The sequence below is a fragment of the Camelina sativa genome, chromosome 8 (assembly GCF_030686135.1).
Source record: "Camelina sativa cultivar CO46 ecotype springtype chromosome 8, ASM3068613v1".
Lineage (NCBI taxonomy): Eukaryota > Viridiplantae > Streptophyta > Magnoliopsida > Brassicales > Brassicaceae > Camelina > Camelina sativa.
This window is the reverse complement of record NC_141887.1, coordinates 4,493,966-4,517,267: the sequence shown is the minus strand read 5'-3', so window position 1 is coordinate 4,517,267 and position 23,302 is coordinate 4,493,966. Positions and strand designations below refer to the sequence as shown.

At 37.6% G+C, this 23,302-nt stretch overlaps 2 protein-coding genes and 1 pseudogene across 7 annotated transcripts; all 3 read right to left on the bottom strand.

The window, feature by feature from the left end:
• Nucleotides 1-6,810: 6,810 nt before the first annotated feature.
• Nucleotides 6,811-7,671, bottom strand: LOC104706200 (uncharacterized; annotated as a pseudogene). The gene is made up of 2 exons (XR_015564096.1): nt 7,471-7,671; nt 6,811-7,386 (listed from the first exon to the last, which is right to left on the bottom strand). The product of XR_015564096.1 is annotated as an uncharacterized LOC104706200 (transcript).
• A 121-nt stretch (nt 7,672-7,792) lies between these two features.
• Nucleotides 7,793-11,366, bottom strand: LOC104706199 (sugar transporter ERD6-like 16). 2 transcript variants are annotated; one of them, XM_010422360.3, is made up of 16 exons: nt 11,072-11,366; nt 10,911-10,973; nt 10,684-10,773; nt 10,529-10,588; nt 10,354-10,419; nt 10,020-10,161; nt 9,869-9,936; nt 9,605-9,778; nt 9,429-9,513; nt 9,290-9,336; nt 9,143-9,205; nt 9,002-9,061; nt 8,839-8,892; nt 8,640-8,699; nt 8,371-8,485; nt 7,793-8,244 (listed from the first exon to the last, which is right to left on the bottom strand). In XM_010422360.3, exons 1-16 carry the CDS (start codon nt 11,252-11,254, stop codon nt 8,123-8,125), a joined length of 1,452 nt encoding a protein of 483 aa, XP_010420662.1. In that variant the 5' UTR covers nt 11,255-11,366; the 3' UTR covers nt 7,793-8,122. The 2 variants fall into 2 exon arrangements, with proteins under 2 accessions (XP_010420662.1, XP_010420663.1); XM_010422361.3 differs by having other exon boundaries at nt 9,869-9,933; nt 11,072-11,345.
• A 6,556-nt stretch (nt 11,367-17,922) lies between these two features.
• LOC104706198 (squamosa promoter-binding-like protein 7) lies at nt 17,923-22,715 on the bottom strand. Of its 4 annotated transcripts, none has more exons than XM_010422359.3 (10): nt 21,849-22,715; nt 21,208-21,380; nt 20,842-21,068; nt 20,694-20,768; nt 20,484-20,591; nt 20,155-20,272; nt 19,896-20,031; nt 19,521-19,674; nt 18,870-19,445; nt 17,923-18,632 (listed from the first exon to the last, which is right to left on the bottom strand). In XM_010422359.3, the coding sequence occupies exons 1-10, from the start codon at nt 22,427-22,429 to the stop codon at nt 18,330-18,332; spliced, it is 2,451 nt and encodes an 816-aa protein (XP_010420661.2). In that variant the 5' UTR covers nt 22,430-22,715; the 3' UTR covers nt 17,923-18,329. The 4 variants fall into 4 exon arrangements, with proteins under 4 accessions (XP_010420661.2, XP_010420659.2, XP_087318665.1 ...); XM_010422357.2 differs by having other exon boundaries at nt 20,842-21,071; nt 21,849-22,678; XM_087462539.1 differs by having other exon boundaries at nt 20,669-20,768; nt 21,849-22,605.
• Nucleotides 22,716-23,302: the final 587 nt, after the last annotated feature.

The following is a 23,302-nucleotide window of genomic DNA, read 5'->3' as shown; positions in this document are numbered from 1 at the left end:
TCTAATGGGTATTTTAATAATCAAATAGTAATTTTTTTTAATAGATTTTGATTATTAAATTAAATTTACATTTATTTAGAAAACCAAACCAACAACTAAATGACATGTGTGATGTGGTTTTCTACTAATAGATTATGGTAATAAGAACCACTCTATCACTTTAACTAGATACCCCCAATGGAGATGCTATGAGATTTTGTTTAGACTCCCAAATGCCACATGTCCTAATATAATTTATTCATTTTTATATATTATTTGTAATTTCATTAATAAAAAATGATATTAAACGTAATATCATGATATTGATCATTTACTCTTAGTGAGAATTTAGAGAAACTCTAGATTTTAGAAACATGTAAATGAAACAAAGGATGGGTCCATCACTACTAAAAACTAACAATCAATGAGTTAGTTATTATATACGTCCATCCATCCTTTCTGTTAGCTTAATTGGTTTGTCTAACATTCAAGTGTATTCAAGAAAGCAAATGGGAGCAAGAAACATGCGTGCCCGAACATATATTACCTTTTCTTTCGTGGGAAACATGTCTGTTTTATTTTCTGATAATTAGTATAGTAGTATTATATTTCTTATTCGAACGTGATTTCATTTACAATTCAAACAAGATTAAAATAACATGTACATTTGTAGATATTCTTCTTATCTATCTATGTCGTATATGGTGAAAACTAGCTATAAATATTTTTGTGGTATAAATAAATCAACACAGAATTAGAAAGAGAATCCATTGTTATTTGTGGTGAAGCACATGAACTCATCATAAAGATCATTTTTTCAAAACATTCGTGTTTTTGTATGCATTTCTTCTAGTATCAAGTATTTTATCTCAAGGCCTACGCTTAAACCCTTTTTAAAAAGTATCTATCTTAACAAAGATATAGCTTTTGTGGTGTATCAATTTCTTAAGTTATAACTATGGCCCTGATTCCTGATTGGTAGGTGACTTTAAAGACTTTAAAAAATATTAAAACCTTAACAGTCATTTATTTACCAATCACACTTTTTTTACTTTTATTTTTTTTTTAAGTTTTCAAAGCCAAATTTTTTTTTCCTTGGTTGATTCCTCAAATTTTTTAAAGCATCAAAACCAGGCTTTAAAATAAAAAAAAAGTATAAAACCTTTATTTTGTTCTTTTCCCATTCTATTTACAAGTTCTCCACAAGTTTACATGTATATTTTAACTATTTTATTTTTATAAATTAATTATTCTTATTTTTTTTCTCTTCTTTTTAAGATCCATTTCAATAATTATTATTTTTATTTGCATTATCATCATTAATAATAGTGATAAAGAGTTTATGAAAAAAATTGTTCATATTTGATTGACTTACATTTTAAAATTTTATTTTATCATAAATAATATTTATTTTGTCATTAAGTTTCTACATTAGTTCATTTCTAACATAATTTATATTTATTATTAATATATATATATATATATATCAATGATAAAAGTAACAGCTTGATCTTTAAATTTTATGTGTTAAAATTTATTTTTGTCATTAAATTAATATATGAATTAATTTTTTGACATAATTATACTTATTATTAATATATAATAATAATAATATTAATAAATAACAGTTACAACTTTAAAAGTTGTTGGTAAACAATCAGATTTTAACAATTAAAGTTTGTACAGTCAAAGCATCTACAACGAAAATTCCCTACAGCTAAAATTTAAAAGTTAAAGTCTTTATAGCCAAAAGTAACAACCATCACGAATCATAGCCTATATTTATATTTGTTACAAATTGGATAGATTCGTCAATGATAGTACTATAAATTTTCCAACTTGTGATCACATTTTGTTATAAATATTATTTCCCCAAGTCAAACAAAAAAAGATTCGGATCCGTCATCAAAGAGAGTGACCATAAACAAAAGGAACAGATCACACAACTTGTGATTATAAAGATGTATACTACAAACTTTTAATTAGAATCAAATTACGAGAGGAAACAAGGAAATGCGTAATAACGAAACTTGTTATGAGTGTGTATTTTTAATTTAAAAGATTCTCTCCGACATATTTTTTGTTTGACTACATTTTCTCCAACAGTTTACCCAAAAGAAATTAAAAGTGTTGACTTCAATCAATAACCACGTGAAAAATACGGCGTCGAGATCACGTGACTGATCGGTTCTTGTTGGGAAGTCCACCAATGGCGGATGGCTCTCCTTTTTTTTTTTTTTTTTTTTTTTTTTTTCCTTTTTTTTTGTCTTTCTTTAATTAAATTGATAAAATTATAGTATATAATGGTTTATTTTTGGAATGAAGCAGTGAAAGTCATTTTCTTATTATTTTTTTTTTGTAAAATTGTGAATTTTCATTACTGAAACTCAATTGTAAGATTTTACAATAGCTTAGAAACATTAGATAACCCCTGCTCAAAAAAATAAAAACAGAGGGGATCTAATACAACCCTTTACAATTAAGGGAGGATTACACAAAAGTTAGCCATTCTTGAAGTGAATCCTTAAAGTCCTTACGATGATGCTTTGCGATGACGGCATCTCGGATTTGCCTGTCGAGGGTCTTGAAAAGAACGTGCGATGTGGTTGACTGATTGTTGTGAAGCCTTGCGTTCCTCTCAGTCCAGATAGCATAGAGGGTTGCCTGTGCCACTATCCGCCGCAGAGTTAAGGAGGATGTGGAGTCCTTGACATCTAGCCACGCTGAGAATGCGTTCCAGGTATGGAATACAAATGGGCGATATCCTAGCCGCCGCGTTACCTCTGTCCACAGATCCTCACTAAGATCACAACGGAGGAATAAATGCTCTCTGTCTTCTGGATCCCTACCACAGATACAACAGGATGAAGCAATTTGCATACCCCAGCTTACCAATCTTGTGCGAGTTGGCAATCTGTCGAGGTGCAAAAGCCACATCATGAATGCATGTCTTGGAATAGCCCCTTTGAACCAAACTTGACTGGTCCAAGACTGAGGAGGTTGACGTGGGCGAATGATTTCCCAAGTTTTCAAAGTGTTGAATTGTTCCAGCTCCGAGTCTTCAATTTTCCAAGTGAAATAGTCTGGCTCTGAGCATAACGTTGGCAAGGGAACTGTTGTGAGGTGAGTTTGGAGAGCTTCCGCTTGAATTGATCTTGCTGATCTTATTTTCCACCCAATATGAGAGCATGCTTGGGCCACAGTCTGGTTTAGCGGAACCCCTGATTGGGAAGGCCCCGTTGGCCCCATGTAGTCCAGCAAGGGACCTAGCGGAGTCCACCAATCAAACCAGAAACTTGCTATCCTTCCATTACCCACATTGCAACGAAGAAAGTGAAGAGCCAGAGGGCGCAGTCGGAGGATTGCTCGCCAAGTCCAGGAGGTTTGCTTCTCTGCATCAATTTGCCAGAACACATCGTCTTTGATCTTGTTGTTTTGCAGCCACTTTGCCCAAAGGGAGTCTCTAGCAGTTAACAATCTCCAAATAAGCTTAAGACAAAGAGTCTTGTTCCACTGAGCTATGCACCGAAAGCCTAGACCACCTTCTTCCTTAGGTAGGCAGAGAGATGACCATGCGACTTTAGCGTTTGACTGCTTAGTGATATCACCACTCCACAGAAACCTAGCACAAAGGCTCTCAATACTTTTCACACATCCTTTTGGGAGAATGAAGGCTGAGGCCCAAAAATTAATGACTCCATATATAACAGATGAGATCAGCTCTTTTCTGCCTGCATACGACAGGGCCCTCGCAGACCAAGTAGAGAATTTGCCTATTATTTTGTCCAACAAAGGTCTGTAATCTGAGATCCGTAGTTTCCAATGCATCAGGGGCAACCCAAGGTAGCGGATAGGAAGTGAACCAAGGGTGAAACCAAGCGAATTAAACTGTAAGGTTTCATCCTGGTTCACTCCTGCCAAGAAGAGTTCTGTCTTGTCTTTGTTCATTGATAAACCAGACAGAACCGAGAAATGCTGCAGGACTGATGAAATGTTTTCCAGAGAACCCTTTTGGCCATCAAAGAAGACCATTATATCGTCAGCGAATGCTAACAGGGGCACACGGGGGTTCGACGCTTGAGGGTGGTATCCGACGTGGTTGGACCTGAATTTGGTGATCAACATTTGCGTGAAGACTTCCATTGCAATCGTAAACAGGTAAGGGGAAATTGAGTCTCCTTGCCTCAAGCCCTTGGCTCCTTTGAAGTACCCACAACTCTCACCATTCACACAGACCGAAAACGTGGGGGAGGTTATGCAAACAGTGATGAGTTTGACAAAGTGATCTGGGAAGGCCGTGGTCCTTAATACATTGATGATGAACTGCCAGTCTACTGAGTCAAAAGCTTTTTCCAAATCCACCTTCAACATGCCTCTTGTAGAGATATTTTTCTGGTTGTACCCTTGCACGAGCTCTGTGGCTAACAACACATTTTCAACCAACAACCTTCCCGGGATGAAAGCTGATTGCGTGTTTGTTATAAGATCAGGTAGAACGGTTTTGAGACGGTTAGCAAGGAGCTTCGAGATTACCTTGTAAATGGAGTTACAGCAAGCAATGGGTCTGAAATCAGATATTCTTGAAGCATTAGGCGTTTTTGGAACCAAGGTCAGCAATGTAGCATTCTATTGCTTGAGGAGCTGACCAGAGTTGTAAAATTCCATTATAGCACTGACCATATCAGGTCCGACAGTATTCCAGTGAGCCGTAAATTCCATTTTCTTATGATACGTGATAAATGTGAAATGGTGAAGGGACCAAGAGTTCTTCTTTTTTTTTTTTGGGACCAAGAGTTAATAATCGTGTATGTATGGACTACATCATGAGAAGGTATGCCAACCACTAGTTCGTTGAATATAAATTATTTTTATTTCTCGTCATTCGTCAAACTTTGGATTATAAACTCTAGTAACATGATATATCATTTCCATAAGTTGTATTCTAAGGTCAGATGTTTAATCTTCTACTATATATCTTAATTACGAGACCATACTTGATTAATATTTGATGACGATTTGAGATCAATTCCAAAGTTTAAGAAACCTATATATTTTTGCGCTTTGATAGGAAAGACACTACAACTGCCGGGAACTTTCCACCATGAACAGCACTTGGAAAATACATCGCTTGATACATTTAAATATTCATAGCGGGTAACCATGAATAATTATGAATAAGAAGATTCGACTTTTGTAAGCTAAATAAATAAGATAAGTTGCAACAAAGAAAAGAAAAAGAAAAGAACAAGAAGAAGCTAGAAGTCAAAATCGGAAGATCCAACTTTATGATTTTGTGGATATTTCCCATCATAGTTTCAACTTTCAGAGAGATATGCCAATACATATTGAAGGAGTTTCTCCAAAGGGTTGTGGTAACTGGTAAGTTCCAAAACTTTAGATAAACGGATAAAACGGTATCATGGTGTCATTCCGTACGATAATTCAGATATTTTAACATTCAGTTTTTCGGACAACTATATGTAATCTATTTGAAACGAAAAAAATACTTTCATTTGAATTATTACTCTTAAATCTTTATTATGTGAATCGGAATGAGCTTAAGGGATAGTAGAAGTAGCTCGCAAAATTGAAGTTTTCTAGGTCGAATGGGGGTCCCCACATTATCTCTTTCAGTCTTTCATCAATAATGGAGAATTTATAATATGTATTGAAAAATATCGAGTTGGACATAAACTTTGCATGCTTGGCATCACTACAAACTAAAGGTGGGAGGCTGGGAGCTATAAATAAAAAAGGAAAATTAACTTTAAATATCTTGCTTTGATCTGATAAAATGTTCTGAAAATCTGAATCACCTCAAAATTTTGGATTTCTAAAAATTCAAGTACGGATTATTACATTATGAAAACTAGATATATGTACATACTCTCGAATACAAAATAAAGATAAATCAAAAGTTTTGTCCAACTCATGATTAGATGTTACTAGTTCTTATATATCTGATATTGTTAATTATCGTTTGGCTGTCACAAATTTAAATACTTGCATAACAATGAATTTTATTCAAACTCGTATGATCAGTCCAATGGTACTGCAGACACATCAATTCAGGAGGTAGAAATATATAGTAAATCAACATACCGAAGAAACAAAACTTGATAGAAGAATATTCGTGTGCACCAAAAGGTAACGTGCTTTGTTTTATTGGAGTTTGATGATTCAGTTTGGTCAAAACCTACTTGAGTTTTTTGGCCCATAATGATAGTAAGTGTATGAAAAAAGATCTCTCTTTCTTAAAGTTTTTTCCTTGACTTAAGTTGTTTAATTGAAAGAATTACTCATAATTACTTTGATTAACCAAAGTGCTTACGTCTATATCACTAAACAACTCAAATTCTGTCTCCACCAAGATGAAATTATACATTATACATCGACCCTTTTGCATACATATTGTTTTTGTTATTGCTTTCATCATTGGATAAGATCTAGCTGGCAAATAAACATCAAACCATATCCATGCTGAAAAGTTTTTTTTATTATCATGGTCTAATCCGCAATGTGGTAATCGGATGTATATGCAACATTATCAATCTAGTAAGAAACATTAGGAACCAGTCATTTGAAATGATCTTATAGATAATAAAAACTAGACAATATTAGTTGCTTGCTAATTAAAAAGATGGGATTATGAAAGATATTTTGTTAACTTTCTTAATTTATTTTGCACTGTGTCTAAATATAATGAGACAGAGTGAGTAAATTAGTTTGTTTAGATTTTTTTCCCAAAAATGCTTGTGAGGCCATTTTACTACTATTTTATTTGGTGGATTAATCAACGAATGCAAAAAGAGCTTGACGACGACTCGAACGTTAACACGCTAAACGAGTTTTATATATCAGTTTGCACCACTAACTTAACTGAAACAAAGTTACTCTTGCTTCTAGTTCGACAAAACAGCTTATAAGACGCAGAAACAACACACTTACAAATGTGAGACACTTGTTTTTTGATGCTACCTACCAGACTATAGTCTGGATCAAAACCACAAAGAAGCACACTAAACAGATCATGAAACTTACTCAAAAAAGCAAATTAAAAATCTCATAAACTAGCTAGAAGACAGTTTGGAATCTGCAAGCAAAGAACAAAACCCGTTAATACCATAACTTGTTCTGAATGCAATGCCCCATCAAACACTAACTTGTAGCATCAGATCCTATTTGCTTTTTTATCACATCTCAACCAAAAAAAAGAACACAGTAGTAAGTAGTACAAAGGAGAAAATTTTTTATCACTGATCTCTCAGGCGAAGAGAAGCCTCCTCCGAGAAGAAGAAACTCCAGATGATTTCTTGATGTGACCTCCTTCTCGGAAACCTGAATCCGACTCGTCGTGGTGATACCATCCCACCGATCTCTGCGCTTCTTGTACGACATGCGATATACCTGTTTCCAAAAACAACACCCGATCGGTAAAATTCAAGAATCCATATCAGAAACAGAGTGTGTGTGTGTGTGTGTTTTTTTTACCTTCTCTGACTGATTGCTTGTTGTGGCGGATATCGTGGATAGTGGCGGAGATCTTCCAGTAGAAGGACGGCCGACGTAGAACAGAACCACCATTAAACCGATCAGGATCACTATACGGAACCAGATTCTCGCTGATGATGGAGACGCCATTGGATCTTCTTCGACTTCTAGTGATCCAAATTCGTGAAAACAGAGCAAAAAAAAAAAAAAACTCTACAAAATTCAATTCCCAAAAAGATACTAATAAAAGAAGGATTAAATACGCCACGTCATCAACATCAGAGTTAAGAAGAGAGGGATAATACGGTAGTTTTACTCTATATGGGTAAAGTAACCACCATAATTAATAACTCCATAAGCAAAGCCTCTGGATCGCCGAGAGAGTTACATGCGAATATGTAATGCTTTTGGAATAATAGCATGTGAACAAAAATACAAATAAAAACCTATTCTAAATACATTCGTGCAATGCTTTTATCTTTATCATCGTGCAATACAAATAAAAACCTATTCTAAATACATTCGTGTAACCCTTATCATCGTCAGTCGGACTTTTATCTTTCCGGCGACACTTTTACTATACTCCGTCTTGAGCTCAACACCGGTAAAAAAAAGCTCTACTCGATTTGATAAATTTCCCATAAATCCCAGCTTATGTTTCTCTGCGTATACAAGCTTGGATCTCTTCTAATGTCTTCCCTTTCGTCTCAGGGACCATTTTAGCCACAAAGATTATCGTCATGGCTGCAAAAGCAGAATATATATAGAATGTACCTACACAACCAAAAAAAGAAACAAATAGCTTAATTTTTTTTTGTCTCAATCTAGAGTTTCTAAAAAGCGGTTTTCTTGCCCGTTGCACTGATCTCCCAACACAAGCCATGCATTAAGAGTGTGTACCTGGAGAGCTCCAGCTCATGAGGAAGTTGAATGTGTAAGAAACAGCCCAAGCACCAGACCAATTCACCAATACCACTAAGCTTCCTGCGATCCCCTTCACGTTTATCGGAAATATCTGCGTTTGTTTCATCCCAAAAAAAATGAGCACCACTTCAGTACTTACTCTACTAAAAGTCTTCTCTGTTTATAAACAAAGTAACTTCCTACGCAAGTACCGTATCTGTTTTTAAACAATGTTACTTTTTACACAAGGAACCATGGTACCATACCTCCGACATTATCACCCAAGGAACAGGTCCCATTCCGATGGAGAAAGCAGCTACATAGATCTGAATAGTGAAGAAAAGACAGGAGGTTTAGTAGTACTAGTAATTGGCTAGTATCCATGGACTATACTAAAAGTTTAACACACAGCTCTGTACTTGAGTTCTCTTTCTAGTATTAAGTAAAGAACTGAGTTTTACTTACAAGTACACCTCCAACGGCTAACATAGGAACCCATTCAAGCAACAGGCTTTGTCCCTGAATCACAAACATAAAATAATCGATGTTACGATTTGATTTAACGCACATACGAATACATTTACAAGCGAAATCAGGGTTTAGCTAGGGCTTTATATATGATATGGACCTTGAGGAAGAAAGATGTGCCTGTGAGAATACATCCCAAGAAGATACCACCAGCTGAAATCTGCAGCAACATTTGTTCTATATATATATAAAACTGAACTTTGGACTCGAAAACCCTTTTCTTAAATTAAAAATATTTTACCATTATTAGTGGCCTTCTTCCAGTTTTGTCTATCAAGATTGTTCCAAGAACAGTTATGGGGACCTGTTAACAACGATTCGATCTGTGTTAACGTAGTGAGAATATAAACTATTAGAATATCGAGTAAAGCAAAAACGTTTAGGGCACCTGAACACAAGCGATAGCGATTGTTCCGAGCTTCCCAGAAGAAAATCCTGCAAGTGTTTTAAAGACATATGTTTAGAATCTAAACAGAACTTTGGTTATGGTTCAAGACGAGATATTGAGTTCTATCTTTCTTATATACCAGCTTTTACAAACGTTTCACTTGCATAGAATCCGATCCCGTTGATTCCCACAAATTGTTGGAATACCATCAGGGAAACACCAATCTGAAGAAGAAAACAAATTTAATCAAATAAACACACAAAAGATTAACTGATAAGTTTTTTATTTTTGGCGCGGCCTCTGAGATAAACTTACGATGACAGATCGACCATATTTCTTGGAAACAAGATCTTGGATTATTGCTTTTGGAAGAATCTCCAGAGCTTGAATCGAGCCTTGAATACCTTCTGCTTCATTTGTGATATCTGTGTCTTTTCCTCGCAGCTTTTCTAGGGCTATGCGGAACTCTTTCTCACGGCCTGCTTTTGCCTGGAAAAGCAAGAGCATGAAAGATTTAGATAATGTTTTAGAAACTTGTGTGTCTTAAAAAGACATCATGAATCGGATAGAGAAAATTACCAGCCATCGAGGAGATTCGGGTATGAAGCACAAGCCAAAGAGCAAAACAATGCAGGGAGCAAGTCCTTCTTAGACCAAACACATAAATATTGATTAGTTTCCAAAGGGAATTTTCTAGAAAGATTTAAACAAGAAACCGAGAGAAATTTACCGGTCAGGGCAAGAGTTTTCCAAGAAATGAGAGATCCGATCAAGAAAGAAACGGATGAGCCGATCACAATCATGAGTTGGTTCAGTGTTGTGAGTCCACCTCGGAGGTGCTTGGGAGATATCTCAGCAATGTACACAGGGACCTGTACATGTTTTTATTCATTGATTTACATTGGAGACTGAGAGTTTTCATAAATATTAACATAATTTACTAAAAGTAGTAGAATTTCAATCACCGATTTATCTTTGACTGACTACTACATAAAAGAATTTGATTTCAAAGGGTTATATAAGATTGGATAATTAGGTAAAAAAAAAACCAGTGAGTAATTTACCACATAAGAAAAAACTCCAATCCCATATCCTGTAAAGAACCTTCCTACATCAAGTAACAAAGCACCCTGCACCATATTTTAACATCATAGTTAGATCAATATATATCGATCCTAGTTTCAATGTTGCAGCTAGATAATTGAAAAATAGGTATGTATTAGGTTTAACTTTAAATACCTTGGAGAAGAAGACAGCGACCCAACCTGTGATGCAGAAGCAAGCTGAGGTTCTCATAGCCTGAAATGAGTGTTGACATACCAAGTATATCAATAATGGTATTTTGAAATCTTAGTACTGGCCAATTAAGTTTGGGACTGGGAAAGTTAATTTACCCCTTTTCGGCCGGAGAAATCTGAAACCTTCCCACTCATAACAGCACCAATCATTGCACCGATTGTTAGGATGGATCCAAACATGGAGAACTGCATGTTTCACACACATACACACACATAAATTATGCGTATAAATATAAAACTACAAAAATTGAAAATTCTAGTTGACAAAACAAAAAAAAAACATTGAAGAAAACTTTGGTTAATCCAGAAGTATAGACACAAACCTCTGCAAGGGAGAGATTGAGATCTTGTCTGATAGATGACTGAGTAGGCGCTGAGTATCCAACCTTTTAACAAATAATTAAAAAGAAAAAAATCTAAGAGTGCATGAGAACTAATTAAGACAGAGGTTGAAACAGAGTTTGTCTCTAAAGCCAAAACTTACACAAGAGCCGAACTCAAAGGAGCCACAGACAGCAACAAAAGTGCTGAAGATAACCATCAAGTAGGATTCATTAACCTCACTCTCTTTTTCATCATCTTGATCAGTCAAAAATGGTTTCCCTAGATCCTCAACCTTATTTGCTATGTCACCCCTCTCTACATCTTTGATTTCCCTAATTGCCATCCTATCTCTCTCTCTCTCTCTAACTCTTAACTCTTTGAGAGGAGGAAATGTTCAAGGGATGAGTTAGAGAGAGAGAGATGTGAAGAGTCATGTTCGTGAAATGGGTATTTATAGGTAATACATGTATGTAAAGTCTCGATATGGGACGAAGATATTTAAGATATTTGTCCTTCGACGGCAAATTAGATAAATAAATTAAAACTGCGATAATGATTGAGATTAGTACTGACAAAAAAGAGTGCTCATGTGGGATTGAAGCTGTCACTTACATGGCTCTGATCTTTTTTTTACTATTTAAATTTCTTATCTTCGTTGAACCTTGTCATTCTCTATCGAAATTGTTTTGAAAATGATTTCTTGATTTTTATGGTGATATATTACCATGTGGGTCTCAGTTTTACTAAACTAGCCATAGTGATTTTTTTTTTTTTGATAAAATGTGAATTATATTACCTGAGGGGAAGAGTTTATTTACAGAAGTTGCTACAGCCCAAAAAAAAAATAAAAAGCCATAGAAACAAAGATTTAGTAGATTAAGGGGTTCTGAAAGAGAACTATGAATGGGCAAACCATTGGGATAAGAGGCGACCACACCCTTTGCGGTACCGTCGAGCTAAGAGAATGTCCCTGATACTTCTATCGACTTGGGAGAAAATCGAAGAAGGGGAGACCGTGATATGATCATGGATTCTGATGTTTCTTTCCTTCCATAGGTGGAACACTGTCGCTTGCACTGCAATCTTTTTTAAAGTGGTGGAGAGACCAGGGGTTTTGGACAGAAGCCAAGTGATTAAGGTTGACCAAGATACAAAGCAACAAACTGGTTGACCGAGCTTCCTCAAAATAAGCTGCCAGACTTCCTCTGAGAAGGCACAATGGAGCATAAGATGATCCCTGCATTCAGTTTCAGAGTTACACAGAGGGCATTCAGGAGATACCTGCATTCCCCAGCTCAGGAGCCTTGAACGGACTGGGAGCTTATCCAGATTTGCAACCCAAAAAGTGAAGGCATGTTTAGGCACATGGTGTTTGAACCAGACAGCTTTTGCCCAAAATTGTTGCTCCTTTGAGGGTCTTAGCTGATTCCAAGTTTTCTTTGTAGAAAATGAATTCAAAGAGCGATTATCTACTTCCCACAGAAACTGATCAGGGCCATAAGAGAGAGAAGGGGCTGGGATTGAGAGCAGATGATCTCGGATGCTGAGAACTAGCGGATTCCTGGATCTGCTAGAAGGGAGCCTCCAACCGTGAGAGTTTGTGGCAGCTACAACCTGAGCATTGATGGGGATTCCCAATAAGACTGGACCATTGTCCCCAAGCAGATCGATTAGCGGTCCTAGAGGAGACCAACGATCAAACCAGAAACTTGCAGAAGTGCCATCACCGATTTGACATCGGATCAGAGTTTTAGCCAAGGGTCTCAGGTTTAATATGGATCTCCATATCCAACTGGAATTGCTGTGAAGCTCAGCAGACCAAAAGGTGGCAGTTTTAATATGGTGCTCCTTCATCCATGCAACCCAAAGAGAGCCACTGCTTGAGAAGAGTAACCAAACTAACCTCAAGTTGAGAACCTTGTTCCAAGTTAGGAGATTCCTGAGCCCAAGACCACCTTCGGATTTTGGTAAACAAACATTCGCCCAAGATACTTTTGCATTGGTCCTCTTAGTAATATCCCCTGACCAAAGAAAACTATTACACAGCTTTTCCAAAGCTTTAATGCATCCTTTAGGCAAGGCAAAAGCTGACAGCCAAAAGTTTATCAGCCCATAGATAACAGAGGATATCAATTGGAGTCTGCCTGAGAAGGAGAGACACTTTACTGCCCAGCCATTAAAGCGATCAGCAACTTTGTCTATGAGGGGAGAGTAATCAGCCTTACCAAGTTTCCTGTGAAGCAGAGGGAGACCCAAATATCTTATAGGGAGAGAGCCAGGTTGGAAGCCAAAGGAATGCATGGAGACTAAGTCCTGTGGAGATAGGCCACCAAGGAACAACTCAGTTTTGTTTTTGTTCATTCTCAAACCTGAAAGGCGCTGGAAAGAGTCCAGAGTTTCAGTAATTTCCTGCAGAGATGAGGAGGACCCATCAAAGAAGAGCATCATGTCATCCGCAAAGGCTAGATGAGAAACCTGAGGCTGTCTTCCCAAAGGGTGAAAGCCGATTCTTCCTTGGTCAAATTTAGAAGCAAGAAGGTTTGAAAATACTTCCATGGCCATCACAAACAGAGGGGGAGATAGAGGGTCTCCTTGCCTGAGTCCTCTTTTGCCTTTAAAGTAACCACAAAGCTCACCATTAACTTTAATGGAGAAGGAAGTTGAAGTTAGACATTGCTGAATCCAGTTGGTGAAAACCAGAGGGAAATCTGCAGCCTCAAGCACCAATAGGACAAAATCCCAGTTCACTGAGTCGAAAGCTTTCCTAAGATCCACTTTTAAAAGCCCTCTAGGAGATACTGACTCCCTGTTAAAGCCCTGAACCATCTCCGTTGCTAACAGAACATTTTCCACCAGAAGCCTTCCTTTAACAAATGCAGATTGGGTATTGCTTATCATCATTGGTAAAAGCGCTTGAAGTCTTCTGGCCAGAATCTTTGACACAATTTTGTAGATCACATTGCAACATGAAATGGGCCGGAAGTCTCCAATTCTATCAGCTCCGACCCTCTTTGGTATAAGAGTAATGGCAGTTGCATTCCATTGCTTCAGAATTTGCCCTGAAAGGAAGAACTCTTTAACAGCTCTGATGAGATCATTCCCAAGAATATCCCAAGTGCACTTTAGAAACTCGCCTGTGAAGCCGTCTGGTCCAGGAGATTTGTTTCTAGGGAGATAGAAAGCTTCTCTTTTGATATCAGCATCTGAGACCTCTGCTAGTAGTACTGATTTGGTTGCAGCGTCACACTTGAAGGGAAACAGGGAACGGATTAAGTTCTTATCCTCCTCTAGAAGTGCTGGTGAGTTTCCACCTAACAGTTTCATGTAGTAGTTAACACAATGATTTTTAACATCAGCTGGGTCCTCAATCCTATGCCCTAAGTCATCTTGAAGATAGTGAATCTGGTTGATTCCTCTTCTAGTGTTCACCATTCTGTGAAAATAAGCTGTATTTGAGTCGCCACTCTCTACCCATTTTACTCTTGATTTTTGGTGCAAGAATTTTTCTTCAGCCTCGGCAAGAATCTGCCACTTTCTGTGTGCTGCTTTTTCCTCTAATGCAAGCAAAGTTGAGGGATTGGCGAGAAGTCTGTTCTGACAATCTGTAAGGAACGAATGTGCTTCTTTTACTCTATTTTCCAGATCCGAGAAGTGCTCCTTATTTACATCCTTGATGACCCTCTTGAGGAGCTTAAGCTTCTTTGAGAAAGAAAACATTTCTGTTCCCCTGATGTTGGTCGAGTGCCAAAACTCAGTGACCCGAGGCAAAAACTCTGGATGTTGCAGCAGAAAGTGTGAGATCATGAAAGGCTTTTTAGAGGGTGTAAAATTACCAAACGCCAAGCTCCCGGGACAATGATCTGAGAAATCTGGATCACCGAAGTGACCATAGGATAGCGGAAAAAGAAGCTTCCAATTATCGTTAACGAGAATGCGATCCAGTTTTTTAGCAATGGGGTTCACTTCTCGCTTGTTCCACCATGTAAGATCATTACCTCTAAAGGAAAGGTCTGAGAGATTTGCGTTGAGAAGGCACTGCCTGAGCTGAGCCATCCCTTTAGATATCCTTGTACTTCCAGAAGAGCTCTCAGAAGGGTGTAGGGTTTGGTTGAAATCTCCCATCAGAACCCAGGGTTTGGAGTTAATAATTGGGTCATGCGCTAAAGCCTCGATCTCTGCCCAAAGATCTTGTCGTCCATACTTGCAGTTCACAGCATAGATAAAAGAGAAAACCACCTCTTTTGGAATAGAAGGCAACTTTACAATGCAGGTGATCATCTGACTTGACTTGGAATGAATAGATAACAGCACTGACGGATCCCATAGTACCCAAATTCTCCCAAGGTCTGCAAATTCATAATTCCCTTCAAAATTCCATCCTGGAAAGGTTGACTTTATATATTTCTGAGACTTGCGCAACTTAACTCGAGTCTCGATAATACTACCAAAAGTAGGCCTATTATGCCTTATCCACTTCTTGAGGCTCCTACGCTTCAATGAGTGATTAAATCCTCTGACGTTCCAACAAAAGCTGTCTATCATAATTAATGATTTGTAGACTTTGGATTCTTCCTCGTAGAATCCTTGAGGTTTCTCCGTTCTTTCTTAGATAAGACCTTAGTGAACTGGATGTCATCATTCTCACTCTGTTCTGCTTCACTTGAGCTACTGTCAGAAGAGGGCTGAGCGCTTGCTTCAGAGGAGTAATCGGAATCAGATGAGGAAGAGTATTGTTTGTTCTGGTTGTTCTCCCTTCTCGAAGAAACAATACTCTTAGAAGTAGAAGCTTTAATAAGTCCCTTCTCAGATTGAGAGATGTGTCCTAGGTTCAAGACAAGGTGTTTCTGGTGTTTCTTCTTCTTCTTCTTCTTCTTATGCTGGTCATCTGAGTTCCCTGTCTCTGATTGTGGCCGCTTTTCAATCCAAACAGACTTGCCAGCCGCAGTGTGATTCATTCCCTTAGCCTTCTTAGTGGAATTCTGAGTTCCCTGGTCCTTAGCGGGTCCTTTTTTGGCCTTGGGGCAAGATTCAGCAGAATGAGCTGTAGAACTACAAGGGATACAAGTGATAGGAGCAGTGGGGCATCTCTTGATACTGTGACCAAGCTCTTCGCAATGACCACAAATTGGAGGCAGCCATGGGCATGAAACCGTTACTCGATGAATCTCACCAGAGCGAAACTGAACATTAACCGCCTCTGGCAGAGGAATTAGAGGGTTAATGATGGTCAATACCTTTCCTACCTCTAGATTTGACATATCCAGGATAGAAGGATGACACTTGATTGGATGGCCCAATATACCCGCAACGTGCTCGAAACCCTCTTCCGAGTAGAAATGAGGTGGGACGCCTCTGAATTCAAGCCACACAGGGACTTCAGTAAGCTCTGGAATGGAGGGAGTCAAACCGGGTTCCCAAGGCGCAACGAACATGGTTTGGCCTTCGATATGCCACATTCCCTGACCCAAAACCCTCTGCCGGGTGTTGGAATTTGGAATGCGAATGAGAACAGTTCTTGTCCCTAGACGAGAAATGGTGATATCCCTCAGCCTGTTGCTCCAGATGCCGTTGAAGATAGCGTGGAGAGCTCTAGGTGAAGGAAGGTTGCCGTGAAATTGGCCAATGATGAACGATTCCCACCGCTTGCTGTTACGAGTGATGACCTCATCAGGGATTTGAACACAAAGTTCTCCATTTTCAAGAGTAAAGACTTCTCCTTTCCTTGTCATTGTCCCTGAGGAGCTCTTGAGCAAGTCAACCCACATGGGTTTAGGAGGTGCTTGAGCCGAGTCTCTCGAAGAAGATGTAGCCGAGTCCAAGATTTGGGTTTTGGAACCCAGATCTGAGACAGATGAATCCTTAGCGGTGGCTGTGATTGAATTCATAGGGTAACCATAGTGATTGCGACCAGGGTACGCGTATCAGCTAAATTTTTCCATATGTTCATCTAATCGTATATAGCTAAGATATTTTTATTTTATCTTAGCTTTTGTTGGTGTATATTGGTTAAGCTTTATGTAATTTTGTAATAGCTAAACTACTAATTAATTGTCAGCTTTCAAACCTTCTCAATTGTTCGGAAGAAAGATAAAAATCTCATCAAAATTTGTCTTTCCACAGATATTTGTTGCCCCGTTCTATTCATGCCGTCGATTTGAGGTATCATGGACTTTTCTAATCCGACGTTTTAGTTTGTCCTTCTATTTTAATGACGAGACGTGATTAAAATTGTTGAAAAAATGCATGCATATATTTATCTAGGGAGAAATAAGTACTAACCTAATTATTAACGGCAAAAGTATAATGAACTTTATACAAACATGTCTTGTGAGATTTCATCTTTTGCATACGTCCAAGTAATCTCTAATAATTTTATTTTGTTAAAGAGAAAGGCTACTAAGTTTAAGCAAACTTCTCAAGGCAAAATAAATTAGTTTATGGTAAAATTAGCACGTTAAAGCTAGCGTTTGAAGAAAGGTGTATACATACATCTAAAGCCAATTAATAAATAGTTAGAATGTTGTCGTTTACCAACATTATGACTCAGAACTGACGCATTTCCATATGTGTGTCTTTCTTCATTGTTTTCAAATCTCACATCCTTTGTCTTTTTCTACCCCATTTGCGTTCTATGTTGCAAGTGATCATCTCAGTGCCGATTTCTCAATCCAACATGCATTTGAATACAGTAGCACTTAGAAACAGAACTATTAGTCTATTATGATACTACTATCTTCCTACAGACAATTATTTATCAGTCAGTTATAAAAAAAACTTTTTGTAGACAATGATATTTTATGCAAATAAAAGCAGAATATTCTTGATTTCTAAGATTTAGAACGATCGATATTCTTAAATTGCAAAAAGAACAAACGGCATCGTTTACAGAACAACGCAAAGATTGCTACATGTTAGTTTATTTGGATTGAAAATAAAGAGTCAAAGTTAAATCCTGATCCTAGAGTTGGCCAAACATAAATAAGGGAGAAGTCTCAGGAGCCGAGCCATAGCTTGAAGCAGAAAAATGCACAAGATTACGATTAGGGTTTGTTCAAGAATCATTTCTTTGACTAAGTAACAAAAAAAAAAAAAAAAAAAAAAAAAGAGGTTACAGTGAGCGAAAGCAAACCCTAATATACACTATTCGATGAGCGATATAATCAATCACTGATCAGACCATTTCCTGTTATTACAATTGCAGCAGCATCACCAGTGTTTTAAGAAATTAGGAAGAAGAACACAGAAAGAGTCAAAGTACTCATCTGATCATGAACCATCTTGTCTCTTTCCAAAGAGGAATCTCTCCGAGAAGCTGTAGCTGAGTTCTATTGAAAGCTGAGACAACTTTCCCTCTGCAAGCTTTTGATGAACACACCATAGTATGGTTAAAATGAGAGCCTCTTCAATTGAAATTTTATTCAAAGTTTGTGTGCCAATCTTGTCCGGATTGCCACTGCAAGCTGTGTGACCTTGTTTGGATGATAGAGAACCGCACAGACCGCAAAACAGACAGCGAATGTAGCGATTAAGAAAACAGTTTGACGGGACCTGAATGTTAGGGTAGAGTGCAATGGTATACATGACTTCCTTGGCCAGTCTCCTACGTCATTTACGTTCATGACAACCTCTTTGTTTAAAAGAGGATCGGTCTCTTTTCCGCCAATATCTGGTGAACAGTCTGCCTGTATCCTCTCTTTACAATCTAATCCTGCTTCGGGATCCTGTCAAGATAAAGAATGGAAGGGCATTAATAAACGAATCTATGCAAAATCCAAGAAACAGACACAATACTGTGCAGACTCTTAGTTCGTCATATCGAGCCTAAGATATCACAGGAAATACGAATTTAATTATCAGCAGTGGAGCAAGAAAAAAAATGTGCAAGACAAGGGAAGATTGTGGCGAGTCCAATATCGATCAAACAGGAGAAAAGGGAAAATCAGAAATTAGTGAAAAACCTGATTGAAGTTTACTATTTTTGATGGTTTATCCTTCTGGAAACTGCTCTCACAACAGCACCCTGATGAAGGAAGAACATTCCCTGGATTCACCTTTGAATCTTCATGGCTTTGATGCTTCCTGTTAGCGTCAGTAGCCAAATTCATATTTTCATGTAGAAGCCTCACATCACAGTCACAGGTACAGTGAACAAGACTGTCTGGCTCCATTTTTTTCACCAACGCTTCAAGATTGTGCAGTACGTTTCCCAAGATTGACGACGAGTTATTTTGTATTAGATAATTCAACACTCTATTGTATCTTTTAATCTGACATCGGTTTATTCTTTTCTCAGTGCATTCTGCAGAGGGCACCTTAACTGACCATGCAATATCTAACAAGAGGCCACTAAAAGCGCTCTGTCTCTCCCCAAAATCACTGCAACAGCAAGCCGAAGAACAGCAGGCGGTAACTTCTTGTCCCTCTGGAACTAGTGTAGCATTGAACTTCTGCTCTATTTGTTTCATTTCGGAGCAGATAGATTCATCTCCAATAATTAGAGGTATGAAATTTGATAAGCCAGATTCATTTTCAACCTACAAAAGGATTGGAGGAGGACCGTATTAAAGAAAGCTACTTGTAAAGATGTTTATCATTTAAACAATTAGTACCTCGACAAACGCAGGGCCAAAGAGATTAGGGTCAGAATTCACAATATTGATCTTGTAGAACTTGTTATTACAAGAACGCTTCCCATCCTGGGCCGGTGTAGGTACAACAGAATAGTTATGTGGTAAGTACTTCCCAGAAAAAGACACGAGAAACCTACAATAAAAAAAGTTCTCTGTAAGCTGCATTATTATTTCCTATCTAGAATATCTTAGTGGTCACAAGTGAAAGAAATCAAACCAACAAATGATAGTAGTAATCCAAATGCAACATTCTGAAGTTTCTTACAATATTAGCTACATCATATGAGCTATAAGACAGGACTAAAAATGCGAGAGAACCCCAAGCATAGATCAAAATTAGGTTGACATACATACCGGCATTTGGGTTGCAGAAGGTTTTGTCCACAAACAACAAGTTCTATTGGTTTTCCAGCTTCAAAACATGTAGGATACACAAACTGTAGTTTCGGTGACTCTAATTTTACATCGACTCTCTTTAATGATGTTCCACCTATCAAAACCAAACTAAATAAGAATACACTCATACCAAAAGTGTCTAGCTTACAATTAATGATTATCCAGTACGATAGGGAGAAAGAAAAACAGAGATAACAAGTAAAGCACATCAACTTGCCTTTAATAAGACGGAAAATCATGTTGTTCAAATAAACAGTCATCGAGCCTCTTCCAAATAGCATCTTTCCAGGTTTAAGAATAAATTCATCCAGATATGCCACAGGATCTTTAGACAACTGCTTAAAGGAACAGATAGGAAAAGTTCATTACAGCGTAAAATCAAGTTGAGAGCTCAATATGCACAAAATTTAGAGAAAAAGAGTTCCAGGTCACAGAAAAACATAGGCGCTTTAATGGTACTTAGGACGGAAGCAGGTGCAGATTTTCTTTATGTTGTGTGCGGCACCAAGAACATAGAATTGATGAGCAAAAGACAAAAGAATGTACCTTCGCCCACATAATCTCTGGCATTGCTATAAATACGGTCAAAATTGTACATCCTGGACGGATATACCCCTCCAGCTCAACAGGCATGGTGGACAACCATTGGAATATCTGCAAATTCAGTTCATCACATGATATTAGTTCTTTGAGATACTGTATACCATAAACATAGTCTACGAACACTAAACTGTAATATATAATTCTTGAGAATACTTGATGACGTAGTCTCCGTGGGAACTCTGCTGGATTCCAGTCATAGAGCTTGAATGAGATCCGACCCGTTGGGCACTACAATGAATTGAAAATTAGTTCATAAAGCGCACAAAACTTTCTGATGTACGAGTGGGAGAAGAGAACCCACCACAGTTGAATAGGCGCTTTTGTTGTCACCACCGGAAGGTGAAAGTTCAAATTTTTTATCATTCATTCCTTCATCTGGCTGAGGTTCACCCGAACCTGTAACAGAGACAAAGTTGTCTGCGTTGATGCTATGGGTAAAGGGTACAGAACCCTGAGGGGGAATATGCCCATCTTCAAAAATCAACGAAGCCTCTTGTTCTGCTCTCTGGTCACTAGAGCATGTATTATCTGCTTTAAGATAAAAAAACATAGGAAAGCAAAATCAGCTTGAATTTCCAAGAGAGCTTAAACACTGATAATGATGAAAAGCAAGCAAATAAACCAAGAAACCGCATGGTGAAATATGATTTGTGCTGTTCACTTATACCTTTTCCATCCTCAACATCAATTACGCTGTTATCATTATGTGATGGCACTTGCTGTTGTTTTGTAGCAACGCCACCTTTATCGACAGGTTTCCTTTTCCGTCTGTTGTTGTGACGCTCTAGCTTTCTCCGACAGCTGCGCTTTCCCTCATCAAAGTCCGGGAGCACATGAAACCTGCCACATAGGTTTACTCTCTGTAATGACGGAAACAGCATAGATGGGACAAATACATACATACATAAACAACAATACTGACTACTAGACAGCTGGTAGCGGAAAAATCAGTTAAGCTCAGCCTATGCTAAAGAAAGAGGCTTGGTTAAATGATATGAGAAATCAGTGGAATCATTTCAAACTGATCAACGATCTCTCCCTCAAGTTATTCAATTTCCTAATGAAAGGATTCAACAGTTTCTATTCGATCTTTTAGATGATTTTGTGTTGCAAATCAAATCTCAATAAAAGATTCCAATTCAATACAGACGATAGTCACCTAAGTCAACCACAAAGAGGCGTAGGAGATATAAACTAAGACAACACGCCCCTGATTCAGCTATCAAATCCATTTCTAAATTCCGTGGTAAAAAATATCAAAGCTTAGATTTGCAAAAAACAGAAAGAGAACGATAAAGGAAAACATACTTGCCACACTGTTGACAGTATCTATTATTATCTCCGTCAAGCACAACAAAGGTAGCATTAGCACAACGGAGACAAACCCTATGCCTCCTATGGTAACCTTTAAGCTCGCTTATATCCACTTCACAACCGGGAACCTGACATCGAGCAACACCAGAGCCGCCGCGAACACGCTTCTTCTTCGGCAGCTCAGCCTCCTCCAATTTCTGATCAAGCTCAGGACACGAACAAGGAAGCAAACCTTCAACGAAATTGGAACAAATCAACCTCGGGTCTCGCTTCCTAACCCGATCGGAACCTGAACCCGATTCATCAGGAGAAGGATAGGATTCAGATTCCGCGAGAGGCTGAGTCGGAATCAGCTGCGGAGGAGGAGGAGGAGGAGAAGGAACGGGAGGGAAAGGAGTAAGTTGATCGGAAGAATCGAAAGAAACGAGAAGGCGTTCGTCGGCGGCGAAGTCAAGGAGATCTCCCCAATCCCAGAGAGCGGATGAATAAGTGGAAGGATCATCGTTAACCAATGCAGGAGGTTGAATCTCCATCTCCGGGGGAGTAGGCGATTGAGATTGCGACAGAGAAGACATCTGAGAGAGAGAGTCTTCAATTCAATTTTCTCAGAGAAAACATTGAAAGGTCCATCATCATCGGTTGTTAGAGGAGGAGGAGGTTGGTGATGTTTTTTGGTTTCAAAGGTTTTAGGTATATTAATTTCCAGAAAGTCATCAAACTCTTGAGGAAAACAAAAACTAATTTATACAATAAAGTAATGTAATTCCTAAGATAAAATAAATTATCTAAAAATACAATTAGTCTACTATATCAAGAAATGACTCAATGAACAATGAACTCGTTGAACTAATAAACACAATCATTATTAGTTTGTTAATCGTGCTATCATAATATATTCCCATAACTAATTAACTATATTTTTTTTTAACCCCTAATTGATTCACAAATTAGGGGGAAAAAAAAAGCTGAAAACTCATTTTCAGCTTGAAAAGACTAGTAATATGATTTTAAGAATCATAATTTTTTACGAATCAAAAACAATTGAGGAATTACGATAAAGATTTTTTTTTTTTTTTTTTGTCTTATAAATATACAAGCACTTTTGTTTTGTACCAATCACTTTCTTTTGTTTTATATAGTGCTATTTTTGGACTGGTTGTTTTTAATTTTTTATAGTACAGTAGGTCCATCAAATTCTCTAGATGCATTAAGATTTTTTTTTTTTTTTTTTTGTTAAAATTCTATTGGAAATTGTAATTTAAACAGAAAAAAAAAACGTTTTAGGAAACACAGAAAATCAAAAGAAAAATTCTTAGAACTAAAAAAAATGAAACCCTAACAAAAACATACTTCGAGAAAATTTATATGTGTTTGCCCAAAAAAAAAAAAAAAAATTATATGCGAGAAAATTTAGGACGTCGAGGAAAAAATAAGAAAAAACTACGCGA